The sequence below is a fragment of the Miniopterus natalensis genome, chromosome 19 (genome assembly GCF_054644295.1).
Source record: "Miniopterus natalensis isolate mMinNat1 chromosome 19, mMinNat1.hap1, whole genome shotgun sequence".
Lineage (NCBI taxonomy): Eukaryota > Metazoa > Chordata > Mammalia > Chiroptera > Miniopteridae > Miniopterus > Miniopterus natalensis.
This window is the reverse complement of record NC_142099.1, coordinates 5114925-5132780: the sequence shown is the minus strand read 5'-3', so window position 1 is coordinate 5132780 and position 17856 is coordinate 5114925. Positions and strand designations below refer to the sequence as shown.

At 40.9% G+C, this 17856-nt stretch overlaps 1 protein-coding gene across 1 annotated transcript in view; it reads right to left on the bottom strand.

Annotated features, from left to right (window-relative positions):
- Positions 1–3726: 3726 nt before the first annotated feature.
- Positions 3727–17856, bottom strand: part of GNAI3 (G protein subunit alpha i3) — a 34618-nt gene continuing 20488 nt past the window's right edge. Inside the window, exons 4-9 of the mRNA XM_016223392.2 lie at positions 17053–17210; positions 15197–15325; positions 11536–11665; positions 10965–11118; positions 6902–7114; positions 3727–6811 (exon numbers count right to left, since the gene is read on the bottom strand). Coding sequence (XP_016078878.1) covers positions 6924–7114; positions 10965–11118; positions 11536–11665; positions 15197–15325; positions 17053–17210 — 762 coding nt within the window. The 3' untranslated portion in view covers positions 3727–6811; positions 6902–6923. The remainder of the gene's footprint in view (positions 6812–6901; positions 7115–10964; positions 11119–11535; positions 11666–15196; positions 15326–17052; positions 17211–17856) is intronic.

The window sequence follows — 17856 nt, the reverse complement described above, 5'->3', positions numbered from 1 at the left end:
TGTAACCTCAATTTTTAGAATGTGAAAGCCAGAAGAAACTTAAAACATTCCAGACCCATCACTAGCAATTTCTAGATAAGAAGCGAAGGCCGAGGGAGGTGGAGTATCTTTATCAAGATCACACTGCTAGGAGGCGGCAGGAGCTTCAAAACAAGCCTCTGACTCCAAGCCGCTGGCCTTCCCCGGTGCACTGCGCCACCAAGGGCCCAGCACACACCACCCAGCCAGTCGGTTTTCTCCTAGTGCCCAAGTTCCTCCCATTCCCAATCAAATTCTTGGTTACTGTTTACTTGTGCCAGCTCTAGACTGGAGATATTTAACAAAATCATCTCCAAGCTAAATATAAATAGGTCTCAAATGGAATGTGAGGTTAGCATAAAATAACAAAAATAAAAATTGCTTTGTCTGTTGAAGGTATCACTTCCTGTTCACACTCTTAGAGGGCAGAGACTACAGTCACCTCCCCGCACTGCAGGAGCAGGCCCTGGTGACGGTAAAGCAAATGTAAACTTGGGTCCATCGCATATGTAAACCTGATGAAATTTTTTTACAAAAATACAACATGACTGACACAGAAGGACCTGCACCACTAACACGAGGCAGAACGATGTTAGCAGGGGCTGGGCGGAGAGGAAGCGAGCGTTTCACGGGGACAGAGTCGGTTGGGAAGATGAGGTTCAGGATGGAAGGTCAGGATGGTTGTGCAATGTGAATGTGATCAATTCCGCTGAACTGTGCACTTGAAAATAATGAAAGTGCTGAGTTTTATGTTATGCATATTTTACAATAAAAAATAGAAAAATAGATGCTATTATTGGAAGTGTGCTTTTATGTTTCTGTGCATAAGGATGAATGAAAGCGCACAAATTCAGTCTTTAAAAGCAACATTAACTTCTAACATTAACTTCAAAGACATTGACTTCTAACAGGTCCTACTCTGATAAAAAAAAAGTCATTTACATGTTGAAACTCAGTCCAAATCAGAGCAGCCCCATCCCCAAAGTGAGAAATTACAGCCTTCAAAGCCCACTCTATACTTGGAGATGTACCGGAGACCAAAGTGTGCCGGCCACGCTGGGTGGAGGTGGTGCAGGGCCATGGGCTCCTACCTCCCACTGCCCTCTCTACCGGGCACAGCCCCAGAGCACATTCCAGCAGGACCCGGGTGGGGCGGGGCTGCAAGTGGCCAGAGCCCCTGCTGGTCCTGTCAGGTCAAAGCGTGAAGACACTGCAGGGAGGTCCAACAGACACACGGCAAAAAACGGGGGAACTCTCCGCCTTTCGGTCATGAAGTTAAACCACAGTATGACGAGGAAATCAAGAACTGCACTTAAGTGCAAAACAAAGACCTTTCACCTGCTCCACATATACTTGAACTTCATTCATCTCAGGTCTTCAAAATGAGTATTGGAAGTGATGCTGAGAAACGATGAGCAGCTACAATGACCTTTTTTGTAGTGCAGCATAATCTTGAGTAGCGTGAATATTTACAGAGCACTTTTAAATGTTATTTCTGTTTGATGAGAACCATGGAACATCACAGTTGGAAGATACAACTAAGCCCGCCTTTAGTTAACAGAATAGGGCTGTAAGACTGGAAGATCTCACAGCTGGTTGGAAGCGGGGGAAAACCCGAGCCCAGCACACCGAACAACCCTCCAACCTCCTGATTCTGCGGTCTCACGGCCTTCATCCCACACGAGCAAGAATGAACAGAGCAGGTCATTTCTTGCGATCTCTCGTACATGGAACACGGGTGCACGACGGAGGGGAAGAGAGGTTAGGAGATAGAAAAATCAGGTTGTACAAAATTTAATATTCCAGCTCTCAAAGGTCTTACAGCTCAGTGAACACTAATACACAGAGATGGTGTGTCCCGGCTGTGTGCTTGCTAATTACTTTATCATCTCTGCTACCTTGCTGATTCCCACGAGACCTCAGGCAGAGAAAACAGTAGCACCCCGGCATACGAAGCCTTTACCATTCGACGCCGCAGTCACTCCCCTTCCCCCCCCTTCCCCCCCCCTTCCCAGGCCCTCTCACTAGCCTTTTATGCGGTAGTTCAGGCCGGCTGGCTCTGCTCTCCACCCAACGGCAACCGCTCGTGATCACAGTACAGCTCGCTCTGTCACAGGACTCTAACTTTCCTTCGCTGTGCGAATCTTTCCATTTTCACTGCATAAATAAATGCAGTGAAATAAAGAAAATAAATGTTTAGAAGCCTGTTTCTTGTTTTGTCTTAATTTTGTATAAAAACGAAGTACTCTGTATCTAAAATGTAGGAATGTTCTTTGACCAAACAGTCCCCATACTAATTTACTGTTGGTGGAAGGCACTGTAAGACATGTATAAAATGTGCTTCTTATTGGCAAATAAAAAGAACTCAGTTGTTCACTAGTGACTGTGAGGTTACCTGTCTACTATTTGTGCTGGTGTTTAGTAGGTCCTGCTCAGCTGTCCCCAAGTGTTGGCCCAGATCAGCTGCATCAGAGCCACCTGAAGAATTTATTTTTATTTTTTTTTAAATATATCTTTCATTGATTTCAGAGAGAGGAAGGGAGAGGGAGAGAGAGAGAAACATCAATGATGAGTTGTCATTGATCGGCTGCCTCCTGTACGCCCCCAGCGGGGAATTGAGCCTGCAACCCGGGCATGTGCCCTGACTAGGAATCAAACCACAATCTCCTGGATCCTAAGGTCAATGTTCAACCACTGAGCCACGCCCGGCCGGGCAAGGAATTTATTTTAAAATACACGCTCCTGGCATGCTCTTCCTCTGGGGAGCCCGGATTTCCGTTCCCCTTTCTTTCCCCCAGGTACCTTTCCCTCTCCTAAGCTCCAAGGGCCCTTCTTTTGCTTCTGTAACTTGTTTCCTGAGCCCATGCAGCCTGGTTGACTCACTTCCACTACCTCTGCAACTTTCTAAATAAGCTCTTATGTTTGGGGGGGGGGGGAAGCATACTCCCAGGACCAGTCTGAGATATCTTAATGAAGTAGTTTAGCCAAGGCATGCATATATGTTAATCATGCATCTCAGCTACCTACTCCTGTATCCCATTCCTTATGACCTATTCCTGAGAAGTCTGAGTCAGGCCGGATCTAGGCTTGACACAGATCAGAAAAAACCACCCTGCCCTGACTTGTTCTAAAGTATGTGCTTCTCAGCAGAAGTAACTCATCGAAGGTGATGAGAAAATTGCGGTGTTTAAAACCTAAACGAAGGTAACTGAACAAAGATCTTGGCCATCCTGGAAGTCAGTTCTCCAGTGCCTCACTTACATCTTTCTTTTACTTCCCAATAGTTGACAGCAAGATCAACTTTCAATGTGAGGCCTTGAAACAGCATGGTTTTCTCTTGTGCTTGGATGGCCACAAAGCAAGAGAGCTGTGGCTGGTCTGAGGTCACACCTCTCATTTGTACCATGAAGCCTGGAGTAACACACAAAAACTGCCTGGCAGTACTGGGAGACTGGGACAACTTTGTTCTTAAGTCAGTATCACATCTGAAAGACTGCACAAGTGATGAGTGAAGGGAGTAAGTGCTGCTTTAAGTTTTATAAATGAGTAGAGGACTGTGATTTTTTTTTAACATCTGGAAGGGGGGAAAAAATCAAAGTCCAGAACTATGCTAAGCAAATGGATAAACAGATGAAGTAACTAGTCAGGCCAGGCAAACAGTGTCCAAAGAAAGTCACAACCACAAATTAGAAAACAATGACCAGGATGTATGAAAGTAAGGTGCCGCAAATGAATTAGAAGCAGCAGCAATTATTTTTACATACTCTGAAATGTGCATATAATAAAACAAATACATAGGAGAATAAAAAATAAACAAGGCGAGAGAACAGTTTTTAAAAATTTGGTCCATCTATTCTTAGAATGCAGCACCTTGGAAAGGAACAATCCATCACTGAAAATACTAAAACTATACATGGAACTAGACTTAGGTATCTAACTGTCCAAGGTGAAAACGTCATCTCAAGATCCACATACAAGAAACTGTAAAAGTTTTTGGACTTTTCATGCCAGGAGGTGAAATCTGTTGCAAGGCTGAATTGATGAGGGAGGGAAGATTGGCTAGGAAGAAGCAGAATGCTTCCTCTTTACACAGAGTCTAGTGGACGGCAATTCCACAGCCCAAAGTTTAATCAGGTAGAGAAGATATGACTGTCAACAAAATGATGCTACTATTGCAGTCCTGTCTGCTAGGGTCTATTAAATACTGTTATTAAAAATTAATTTCCTTAGATGTGCTGATTTCTTGGATGGTCCAGAGCCTGGCCACCTGAATTCTGAAACATGACCCATCACGAATCTCTAGCATTCTTCACAGACAAGACACAAGGCAACTTTTTGTTTCTTTGATTACAAATATCCACCCTTTTTCTCCAGGCGGGAAGATATGATGTTTCATCCCCACACTCTAGCTCTGCTATAAGAAAAAAATCTTTCCTTTCAAAATATGATAGTGACTTGCAATGCCGATGATCAGAATAACCTTTTTAAAGTTATAATTGTGAACCCACTGGCCAAGAGTCAATGTCTGAGATGGATCCAGATGATTCTGACTTGAGGCGTATTTGAAAACAACTGACTTAAACTGGGTCCTGTGTCCACAAGGAATGTACATTAGCTAAGTTATTTGGATTGGTGGGGCAGGGGTTGATCTTCATGTAAACACAGAACAAGTGTAAATGAAGTAGAGGCAGGAATGTGGAGAACTACTATTTTCCATTAACAGAAGGGCTAAAAAATGAATATATGAAACACATTCAAATGAAAATACAAAATGAATGTCAAAGTAAAATTAACTTTTTTGGGTTATCTGTTCTTTTGGGTTATCATACCATCCCATTATCCCAGGCTACAGAAAGACTATAGTTACAACAACACTGGAGCAGTTCTTATTTCCAGATGATTCTATTTACAAAATACAATAAGGAAAAGATTTATTCAAAACAAACAAGAACTATCAACCCTATTTACATTGTGAGCCATAAGTCAATCACCAATTTAAGCTGACAATTTTCATTCTTTTAATCCAGTTTTCCCAACCCTAAAAAATAAATTGTTAGATAACACAGTTCACCACCTGCACAGTTATACTTTTCCAAAAATAGTAAGAAAAAAAAAAACTACCAATAAAGGCACTGAACTACTGTGGTTTCCTTTTTGAACCAGCTTTGATGACCACCAAACATTTATTTTCCTTTTAAACTAGTGAAAGGTCACATCAAAAGATGAAACAGAATCCAATCCAAAAGACTGGACCCCAAAAGGCACTGGTTAAACTACTGATATGGAATGCTCAAAATGCACTCTTCATTTGCCTTCCCCAGTGGACCATCCAATATTTAATGACATTTGCTGTACACTATACAAAAGGACTTACAGGCTGAGGTGAATATAGCGTTCCACACGACCAAATGCAAATCTGGAAAAAGGACTGTGAGTGCATGTCACTCACACAAATGGGACATAAGACCCTCAGGCAGGTCAAGATTCAACACAATGATATCAAAAGACTAGCTCTTCAGGGAACCTTTCTATCTAGACCCACTCTCAGACAAAGGCCAAAGCACACTCAGCAGGGGCAACAAGAAACAGAAGAAAATATTTCCAGAAGGGACTAGTTACAAACAGGAACAAACCTGGACTCTTTACTCACCATTTTAATACTGCTGCCAACTATAACAGATTAAAATCTGTACACATGACAAAGTGGGAAAAGGTCCCAAAATGCAATGGTTTCGGCCAAAGAAGGTACTGACTAAGGATTACTACAATTAACATTGCTACAACAAAAACAATGGCAAACAGGGCTTTGGCACCACATTTACAAAGTAAAGGCATGCACTGTTAATACACTTTAGATGTTTCCCAACAGAAAAGGCCACAGAAGATGAAAAACACGGGGCACCGTTCACAAAACTCCCTACAACTGAGACAGACAAGCAAGGATCGAAGCAGTCAATTTAGTAGGGATGTAGCAGAAAAGTCACTACTTCTGTTTCAAATTTAGCAATCTGCCTTTTTGATTGGCAGCTGCCCTGGGTGTCTGGATCCAAAAAGTTGACTTTATCATACTACAGAAGCATTTATTTAGTAATTTGGTAATCAGCATGAACCTGGTTAATGGTCAACCCTAAGCTTAAAAAAGAGAGCGAACTAGACAGAGCTCTCCAATGTAATTACCATTTAGGAACCATAACGGTACTTTCAACAGGATAGTAACAAAAATTTCATCCAAAAAAGCCATAATTATAGCCCCAATAAAAAAGAATTACACAATTACAGAAATATTCTATTCTGACCACACCAAGAGTTAAAATCAAAGAGCTCCTACTAAGAGGAGTATTTTCAAGATGATCCGCTCATATCGTGTGCATAGTTAAGACTCTGTGTTTTAATAAAGATTCTTTTGCAAACAAAGAAATAAAATTTAGTATTCTTGATGGGGAAAAAAAACACTTTAAAAATAAACTACTGATGGTCTGTTAACAAGGGGGGGAAAAAAGAAGAAGCTACATATTAAAGTTCTGGGATGCAGCACCTCAGCTTCACATCTGCCCTAAACATCTGAGATCATGAAATCCAAGTGGCGTCTTCATTTGTACTTTACAGTTGTTCCAATTCCAATGTTTGACTTCAGCATCTCGTGCCAATTAAGAATTCCCTAATACAGAAGAGTGTGCTAAAGAGTGCAAAGATTCTGCATGCCGCCGCCATCCCTGGTCCCGTTCACGCTCACCACTGCCAAAGAGACAGCGAGAGAAGTCTGGTCTCATCTCAACACTCCACACGGTAATAACTAGAACAGAAGAACATTCTTAATTAGAGGAAGTTTACCAAGTCGAGAGACAGCACTGTAGCACCGTTCGCAACACTGCCCACGTTTTACCTTTTGTTCACATCCACATGCTTCAGTAAAGTCCACACTCCTTTAAGTTGTGCTTAATGATGACATCTGTGACCGCGTCGAAAACAAACTGCACGTTCTTGGTGTCTGTGGCACAGGTGAAGTGGGTGTAGATCTCCTTGGTATCTTTTCTTCTGTTCAGGTCTTCAAACTGGCACTGGATGTAAGCAGCTGCTTCCTCATATGTATTGGAACCTGAAGCAGACACCCCATATTCTCAGTTCAAATTAAATGGCTGCCTGAACTCGATTCAGTCAGGCCATCACCACTTACTGATAAAGAGAGGGAATATGAGCCAGCTGAATATAGATAGGCTTCTATATTTCTACGATCATTATTACATTTTTCTTGAGAGCACTCATATCCTTATAAATGAAACAAAATCACGACACACAAAGATCCAGGAAAACAAACTTGAAGTTTCTCTTTCCCCTTTCATTTAGACTTTTTGGCTAAAAACTCTAGATATAAGTATAAAAGGAAAACAGGGGAGTAGGAGGATGCATTTCTAGAACACAATTGTTTAAAAGGTCACGAAGCCTGTGCTCCTTGAAGTGATCGTGAAATAATTCAAAAGGGTAAGTCACGCTTCCTTTCAAAGTCATCCCAGTGTTAAGGGGGCTTAACTTCAGAGGCTTCCAGCAATAATGTATTAAGCAAAACAAACCAACAGATGCAAAGGGAAAAGGGCCCTGAATTATACACCTTTAAGTAATCAATTTTACAGTATGTGAATTATATCTCAATAATGCTGTTATTTTTTAAAGGTGGGGAGACCAAAAGTAAACCTTAGTTTCAACAACATCTATAATTAACACCCTAATAACTTGCTTCCCACACCGTCTTGTCTACCTGTGAGCCTTCAGAATAGCCCCAAAAACTGGCTGCAGAGCCGGGGAAACACAACAAAACACAGTTACTCCTGTGAACCAGAGGCTGTTTTCAGTGACATTAAGCATGACAAAAAAATACCAGCAACTAAGTATATCAACACTAAATAACATAGAAAAGGGCATTATTTCAACAGAATATTTAAAGAACTGAAGGAAGATAGCTTGGTAGGTGCTTGAAATGGTTTTCTGAAGATCTGCAGAACTTCTGTAATTTAAAGGAGACAGATGATTGAAAAATCATTTTTGTCAGGTAGGAAGAGATACTGAAGATATTGACACTTGGGCAATCAGTGCCCTGAGAATCCTTAAGAACAAATCAGCGGAAAATAGGCGTGGGAGTTCAACAACAAAGAAGCAGTGACGCTGAGGGCTTTCTGCTGTGTGAAGACTCCCAGCTGGAACATTAATGTCAACCTTTTTACCTGTCTTAAGAAAGATTTCTCTCCTCCTAAAACCTACCAACTTTCTACATAGACTCACCCAGCTCTCACCCCCTGCCTCACTCTGAACAGATGACGACATCTCCAACTTCCCTGAGAAAGAGGCCATGGGCTTCAACTATAGTCCTAACCTTTTAGCTCAACACCATGCTTAAAAAGTTACTGCTATTTGCCTACCTTTGGTCTTAGAGATGTCTCCCCTCCAATTCAAAATTCAATTGCTCTAACTTGGCTCTCTTTTTTAAAAAGTTGAGGTAAAATTCACATAACATGTAACAAAACATTTGAAAGTGCACAATACAGTAGCATTTCCTGTATTCACGATGTTATGCAACCACCACCTCTCTCTAGTTTCAAAACTTGTTCACCACCCCAGAAACACATCCCATTCCTATTAGGCAATCACGACCCATCCCCCACCCACACCCCCACCCCGTCTCCTCATAACCACCAACCAATCTGCTTTCCGTCTCTATGGATTTGCCTATTTTGGATGTATCAGATTAAAGGAATCACACAAATGTGACCTTTTGTGTTTGGCTTCTTTCACTTAGCAAAATGTTTATGGAGCTCATCCAAGTTGTAGCATTCATCAGTACTTTGTTCCTTTTTATGGCTAAATAATACTCTATGGACATGCCATTCTTTGCTCATCCATTCATCCTACCTAGACTCCTTTTATTAAAATGTTTTTTTATTGATTTTTGAGAGACAGGGGAAAGGAAAGGGGGAGAGAGCGAGAAAGAGAAACATCGATCAGTTGCCTCCCATGTGCACCCCGACTGGGGATCGAAGCTGCAACCTGGGTATGTGCCCTGACCCAGAATCGAACCAGCGACCCTTTGGTGCACAAGACTACACTCAACCAACTGAGTCACAGTGGCCAGAGCCCAACCTAGACTCTTGATTCCTTCTTTTCCTGCGTGCTTGCAAACCTCGCTCCATCAGTCACACCCATTTTTTATAACTTTTCTTTTGCTATAGGCTCTTACCTCTAAGCTTATAAACATTCACCCTGGCTCCACTCTAACCACTCCACTGACACTGCTCTCAGTAACGGCCAATGCCAGAGGCCGCTGTCCAATGTGTATCTCACTTTATTTTTCTGCATCCAACACGGTTGACCATGCCTCACTTCTTAAACTCTCCTCTTAGTTTTTGATACTTTCACTCTCCTGGTTCTTCTCTTTGGATCCTCTACAAACCTTTCTTTTTCTCCTGCCAATAGAGGCTGGTACTCTTATTCCACCCATGGTCCTTTTCTCTCCTCATTCTGTAACATTACCCTAAGTCATCATTTTCATTTCCACGTTGTATCCCCAATCACTATACTTTAACCCCCAACCTCTCCCCAAGCCCCAAGGCCACGTGTATAACTGCCTGTTAGGTATCTCCATCTGGATATTCCAGACACTTAAAATCAACGTTCCTAAATATGAATTCAGAGAAGAGCACCAGCACCCAATCAAGACAGAACTCTGGGAGTACCTCTGACTCTTCCCACTTCCTTACCCTAGCCTCATTACAGAAGCATTTAGTGTCTGTTCAGTGAAGAACAGTTCTCCTTCCCTGGAAATACCCAACTCTGATCTAAAGGTCACAGTGCTGCAGCCTTGGCAGTCATGTCTCTCCTAGGAATCTGAACCCAGGGCAGGGCAGGCCGATTTCAGTCTAGCCTGGTCTTTTAAATGGAGAAGATATAGAAACTGTGGCAAGACCATTTTTATCACATAAAGCGAGCAGTGGAAAAAGTTAGTAAGGAGAGAGAAGAATAAAGAAAACACGGAGAGGAGGAGAGAAAAGAAATAGGGAAAGAACTGTTTCCAGGGTTCTTAACTGCATTCTTAAGACAAGTCTGTATTTTTTCCCTTGGCTTCTATGATATAACCCTGTATCTTCACCAAAAGCTTTTATCTGCATCCAAAAAGAGTCCTTACTAACTCTGCTCCCCTACTACAATCTTTATTGTCACTTATTGCATAACCTTTTTGAAGCACAGTTTCTACGATATCATGTACCCCAATTAAAATCCTTCAATAGCTCCCGTGTCTCAGCATGAGAATCCATGAGTGTCCCTGCCCATCTCTCCAAGCAGTCCTTCCCACCACTTAAAGCTCCAGCAACACCAAATTCCTTCCAGGTTCCAGAACAAATCCTGTCATTTTCTTACCTCCATATTTTCATATATGCTATTCCCTCCTCCTAAAATGTTTTTATTCCCCCGTCTGCCTGGTGATTTCTAATTCATCCTCTTACTGTCTCACTCCAAGTGTCATTTCCTCTAGAAAAACACTACAATGACGCCACAGAGGTAACCACTGCTTCTGTTCTACTAATGAAAATTTTCTACTACAAGGAAATGCTTGGTGTGTGTGTCTCTCTACAACTAATGTCGGTTTCTTGAGCGCCAATGACTGTATCTTATCCTTGTGCCGTCTTGAATGTATTTCTACCAAATTTTGATTTTTATCTTTCTCTATATTCCTCATAAAATGAGGACAGAAATATAAAACAAACTGGTAAACTCATTTATGTCTAGAATAGCACTTTAGACTTAAGGGGTCTAATCACATACTTATGTTGGTACCACTACCCGTGAACACTTCCCACAGGGGTAACAGGCATTGTTCAAAACGAAAGGCGGCTATAGGAGTGTCACTGAAGTGTTGATCTAGGGTGGGTACCTCCAAAAAATCCTTCACGCGTCCTTACCCGTGTATTCTGGATAACAGATAGTTAAGGGACTCCTGTTTATTTTTTCCTCAAAAAGGTCTTTCTTGTTGAGGAAGAGAATGATTGAAGTGTCTGTAAACCATTTGTTGTTACAAATGCTGTCAAAGAGTTTCATGCTTTCATGCATTCGGTTCTAAAAAAGAAATAAAGAATGTCAGGTCAGTAACAAAAAGCTAAGGTGGATTAACTGTTCACGACAAAACAGATGAACACTTTTTAAAAGCACTGAATGGCACTCACTGAATTAAGTCAGACACTGAGAACACAAAAGCTGGGTCAGTCCTCATGTTTGTAATTCTTGGGAGGTTGGGAGGTTGGGAAGGACTGGCAGACTTAGTCCCGCCTACATACTCAATTGCTGTCATAGTCATATCTCAGAAGAGTTAACAGGGCATGAGTGAATATTCTGACAATCTAATCTCACTGACAAGGGAAAAAATTAAGGATACTAAGTTCTGATTTAGTGAGCACATGGATGCACAGTCCTCCTTAGAGCTGGTTTCCATTTCCTGGACGCACAAGACAGGCTTTCCCAGAAGCTCCGACATACCATCTCCTCATCCTCGGCCAAAACCAGGTCGTAATCACTGAGGGCCACGCAGAAGATGATTGCTGTCACTCCCTCAAAACAGTGAATCCACTTTTTTCGTTCTGATCTTTGGCCACCTACATCAAACATCCTGAGTAAGGGCGGAAGAGCACAAAGTCAGCAAGATCGCATGCACACCTCTCCCTAAATGGAAATGGTTAGGGCATTTCCCACTATTGCATAGTCCAAACCCCATTTGTAATAGAAAAGACAAACAAAGGAGCAGATAAAGCATAGTCAAAGTAATTATCTGTGGTTAAAAGTAAAACAGAACACAAGAAAATAAAATTTTGGAAAAATCAAACTTCTCCTTTCAGAGACATGGGTGAGCCTCCTCTTTATCACAGCTTGTATCAAATGTGCCAAGCCAGCAGAATAAGCACTGAAATGCATTAAAGGAGAGGAAAAATAAAAAGCTGAGTAATACAACTTAAGATAACAATAACAGCCTGACCGGCCTGGCTCAGCAGTTGAACATTGACCTATGATTCAGGAGATCATGGTTCAATTCCCAGTCAGGGCACGTGCCCTGATTGCAGGCTCGATCCCCAGTGGGGGGGTACAGGGGGCAGCCGATCGATGACTCTCTCATCGTTGATGTTTCTATCTCTCTCTCCCTCTCCCTTCCTCTCTCTGGGATCAATGGAGATAGATTTGAAAAAACTAAAAATAAAATAAAAAGATAACAATTGAGTGTTTACCATGATACTAGACACCACCCTAAACATCTTAAGTACATCAACTGGTTTAACCCTCATAACGCTCCTGTAAGTATCCCCATTTTACAGATGAAGAAACTGAGGCAGAGATATGTTAAACTAATTTGCCCAAGGGCACACAACTAACAAATGGGGGCTGGGGATCTGAACCCAGGCACTCAGACTCCAGCACCCAGGCTTTTACCCACAACACCAATATCTCTCAAATGGTTTACCTTTTAGTTGAGAGAACATAAAATATAAATCCCAAATGTGCATTCGCTTCCATAACCTCTCCCTACTGATTCAAAAGTTTGTTTTCCTTACTTTTTTCTCTTTTTTAATTGAGGTATGATTGAGATATGTTTTCTTTACTTAAAAAAAAATGTTTTAGAGATTAATTATGGAAAAAAGTAAGTTATATTTATGGCAGGACTCTTAAGAACTCAGTATCTAAAAACAAAACTTAACCAATGTTTTTCAACCCAAGTCTTATTTTTATTTGAACCTAATTAATACTAACAAAGCCTCAAGTGCTCACACACTTTATGTTCCATCCAGGTTACTTTTAGTCCACTGCTCCCTTCTAGGGGACTACTTGATATCCTGAGTCACCTACAGAACTCTGTCAACAAGTCCTTGTCTACCTGCTACAGTACAAGCAGCACCGTGTCTCAGCTGGTACTAGGGTCGGAGGATGCAGGCATACAATGGTTAGACATTTTTAAGATGTATGTTTGATGATGGTGACAGAATGTTTAAAGGTTAAAACTCTGCCAAGCTGGTTTAGTTTATCAGATCTACAGTGACTAGGGGTCTGGTTCCAGATATTTTTTCCCTGCAGACACTGAGAGCCATTAAGAGATAGCTGAGTGATTTCTCCATGTATGTTTGAAGAAAATGGTCATCTTATCTTTTCATGACCCAACTTTTTCTTCTGATTGACCTTGTAGTATTTGTTTTTCAACCTTTGGTCAGATGCCTATAATGATGCAATCACAAGTTGGCTTTAATCCAGGGTCATACTATAGGTTTTAGGAAAGCGAACATCATGTATTTCACCATGGATGTCTTCAAGGGGAGACAGACACTGGTAAACCAGTAATTTTAGTTTACTCCTCCATTTTCTTCTAAAAAGTCCACAAAACTGGTCAAACACTACGAAGTTCCCAAAATAGGCTTTCAGCACATATTAACACTTACAACATCATTCACTAACAGATCAACATTTTATAAACATTACCTCATAACTGAGAGGCAAGTAAGCAATTACACAATGCCTTGCATATAGGAGATGCTCAATAAATGTTTGAATGAATGGATAGCGGTTTGCCTAGAGAGAAGAGGAAAAGGAAGACATGATAGTACTTCACAACAAGGTATCCACATGCCAACAATAACGTGGTGCAGCACCTTAATAAGATCTGGCTACTGAGACTGACAGGAGGATCCTTTAGTAGGATTCACCTAACTAAAGATCAATCTATGCCAACATCAACAAGTTGCCCACACTAAATAAAGGCCATGGCATTAATTATAAATGGACTACCAATCTTCTAATACACACACTCAACTCATTCTTATGGTTTCACGGGTGATAATCCAAATGGTCTCTGCTTTTTTTTTTTTAAATCCTCACCCGAGGATATGTCTCCATTGATTTTTAGAGAGGAAGGGAAAGGGAGAAAGAAACATCGATCGGTTGCCTCCCACATGCACCCTGACCAGAGATCGAACCCATAACCTGGGCAAGTAGCCTGACTGGAAATCGAACACTGCGACCCTTAGGTACACGGGATGACACTCCAACCCACTGAGCCACACTGGCCAGGGCCTCTGCTACTCTTGTTAAATAAATTCACCAGTTCTAAAAATAAGCAGCTCTTCTATAAATATTCAGCTGAACGGCTATTTCCTGTATTTCCAGGTTTCAAATCTGTTTAGGTATATTAAGATTTCAAGACCTCAGCTGGTATCTAGTCATACCTAAACTGTGTGGATTTCACAAATCCTCTGAATCAATTTATTTCAGAGAAAAGAAAACAGAGGATCTGAGCTAAAAGTCACATTTCTGTGCAACAATGCTCACTATTACATTCTACATACAAGCATAAAGAGGTCATCATATGTTAAAGGGAGAAAGTCTACTTCTAATCTCAAAGGTCACAAAAGCAGAAAACAGAAACCAAAGACAGTTCTAATATTTACAAAAGACCACTAACACGGAGACAAGCTGAAGCCTTTTTTAGAATTATTAATGCTGATAAGAAAATCCTTCGTATTAAAATCCTAGAATTTTTTTTAGAACAAGCACTGTTAACATGTCATCATACTTCCCCAAAATATCTTTATCCCCAGATCAATTTTCCATTCTGCACTGTATTAAAATCTTAGTTGTGCACAGATCAGTCCAAGAGCCATGACCACATTAGCTGCGTTCCATTAAACTTAAAGGGATATGTAACCCAATAAGAAAGGACTGACACTGGTGAGAAAAGCATTTCCATTTTAATGCCAAAATGGTAGAACAAAGCCACAAAATTGGTTTTCTGCCTTTAGTGTTGTTGTTACCCTTCTAAACAACAAACATGCAATACCTGTTTTGGTGGTTCTAACAAAAAAGCAGCTGAAAAGAGTAAAATTCAAAATAAAACACATCGGTAACCAGATGATTACTTTTATTCACACCTAAGTTACAATTTAATTTTGAATTTAGTTCCTCCAAATGGACAAAAATATTTATGCTACTTGGAGAAAAAAGAAACGCTTCAACTCCCACAGTTCAAACATTCAAATACTGGCTGATGGATACGAGAAGTTTCTAAACCAAGAAATATTGCCTAGAGAACCTTTACCCTCATTAAGAGACACTAAAGAAAAGATGTGTGTGTTTGGCACATCCTGCCAAAAGGTGAATGACTTACTTGAAGTACAGGTCTTTGAAGGTGAAATGCGTTTCCACAATGCCTGTGGTCTTCACTCTTGTCCGCAGGACATCTTGCTGAGTTGGAATGTAGTTGGTTTGGGATATTCTATCCAAATCATTTAGGTAACTAAATAAAATACACATTAATTTTTACCTGGGGAAGCCAACCATGTGCACAGCAAGTCAACAGACTAAACTAGCTCCTTACCAAAGGTAGATCTTGAACTCAAGTGGCAGAACAGAATCAGAATCAGTATCAAAGAAATGATAACAAGAAAATGTGAACCTAGCACAGGACAAACAAAGTGATCTGTCTATACACACTACACAAAAGTGGTTTTAATTCTATCAGAATTAGACTGTGAAGGCTAATTAAAAACCAAAACAAATGTGGAAATGTTATTCTTCTAAAGAAAGATTCCTGAAATTGGATACTAATTTAACTTCGCACTGCACAGTCCACAAACCAAAAGCCCCCCGACATTTAAAGTTAATGGGATTTTTGTATGTTTAAACATTTGCTAGGACTTTAGAGAATGGTGTTTGAATTACTAAAAAGAGAACTATGCTCAATAAGAATGAGTATTTCCTGTTTTTATTTATGAAACTAAAAGTTGTGGTTTTTAAAAAAAAAAAATCTAAGCCAAAAACAAACTATAAATACCTTCAAAGAAATTTAATTTGTCAGTTAAATAATTAAAAGACTGCTTCAAAGCTAAATTAAATTCTTCACGATTTCAGGGTTTCTAAAGATTTTTTGGCCTGACAAGTGAAGAACAGGTGGTGCATTGTAAGTGAATCATTAATAAGGAATCAGTCAAGTTTAAATACATAATTAGGGGGGAAAACACTCTATAAATCACATGGCTTCAAGTGTAGTTGGAGGATTCAGAGCTTACTGAATGTCTGATAAAAAAACAATTACAATCTAGCTTTGATGACTACTGAGAGAATTATTTACACTACCAATATTTGCAATTTTAAAATATTATTAAAAGAGGGGCAGGAATCCTGAAATGCTTCTCAAGTAAAATTTTTTCTTAAAGAATCAGTAAGTTTTTCAAATGTCATTTAATTTCTTCTTAAAACAATTTAAGCTAGAATGAGGATGGGAAAGTGGGAAAATATAATACTGGAAAAAAAAATACCTTAATGTTTAAAAGTGTCTTCATTTAGTAAAGAAATGAATACAAGTAACAAGAGCTCACCAAGCCCCCAAAATGCATGTTAAGAACAACATTTGAATGTAGGTCTTACAAGTAACCATGTGGTAAAAGAAGCACACAGGAGAGCATGTTATAGCTTAACCAAAGCATTCATTACAAATTTTCTAAAACTACCCAAGAGAATTTCCTTGACAAACAGATGCTTCAACTTTGTTCCAAGACTCAACATTCCCTTTCTATATAAAGTCTGCTCTTGTGGTCTGACACGAGATTTCTAAGTGGGGACTAGAACCAGAGAAATCCACAGCGCAGCCCGGCACGGAGCTGGGCGCATAGAGATCCCAGCCCTAAGCTGCCCCGCGGGCCGGCCGCGACGCAAGGCCCGACGCAGACAGAGGGGCTCACTGAGCTACAAGAGACGCCCCCAGTTTCACTCGTCGCTTATAAACTACCACAGAGACTTTCATGGCACCACGTCTCCCATTTACATTCCCAGAGGAAATGTTTTTCTCCAAGTCATACAAAATGACCAAGGGCTCCCCAACTAAACTGAAGCACCTTTATAAGGAATCCATCGACTTCGAAGAGTGTCTGTCACTTCCCCATTTCCCACTATTAAGGAGGGACAATGAACTTCCTCCAGAGTCACCAAGTTATTTTCCATGACTTCAAGGGAAAGATGACTTACTATGAGGCAGAGTCGTTGAGCTGGTACTCCCTGGACCTGCAGAAGCACGCCTGCACGCCGCCATCCTGCCAGAGCCGCCGGATCACTCCCGCTAGTTCTGGGGTCATGACTCCTTCCTCGGCGCTGCCGGCTAGGACAAATAACTGCCGAGCATCATCCTGGAGAGAGACAGGTGATCTCAGTTCTTAAAGACTCGGCAAGTCTCTTACACACTTACACACACACACACACACACACACGCATTATACGTCATATTATTTTTAAAGAGGCATTAAAAAGACCTTTGCTGGCAGGGCAGTCCGAGAATTCACAGTGAAGTCTCATCCCTTCTCCTCTATAGTCAGAAGCAGAGGTGAGCCAAGGAATGAATGGTTTCACTCCCCCTACCCCTACCCCCACCCACTTCTTCACAGACCACCATCCCCTGCAAAGATCTCTTCTGACTGGCCTACAAATCTCCATCCTGATTACTCATAAATTATGACAGAAAAAAACTGGCCTGTGAGACAGACACATGTAACTCATTTGCATTCTGTGCAAGGAAGCCTGCAATGAAAACTAGCACATAAGAGGTAACGTCTACATGCGTCAAAGGGAGTAAAGAAAGTAAAACAAGTTTAGGGAAAGGGTGTTCTCTTCTTTCCCCTTCGGGTCAGACAGGAACAGGAAGAAGTGGAGGCTGGGGCATTTTAGAAATCTGGAAGCCTAGGGGGGGGAAATAAATCCCTCAAGGGAAATTTCAGTGTCTAGATTTCCCCACAGGAATAATAACCCTCTAAATAAGACAGGGGGAAAAGGCAGCAG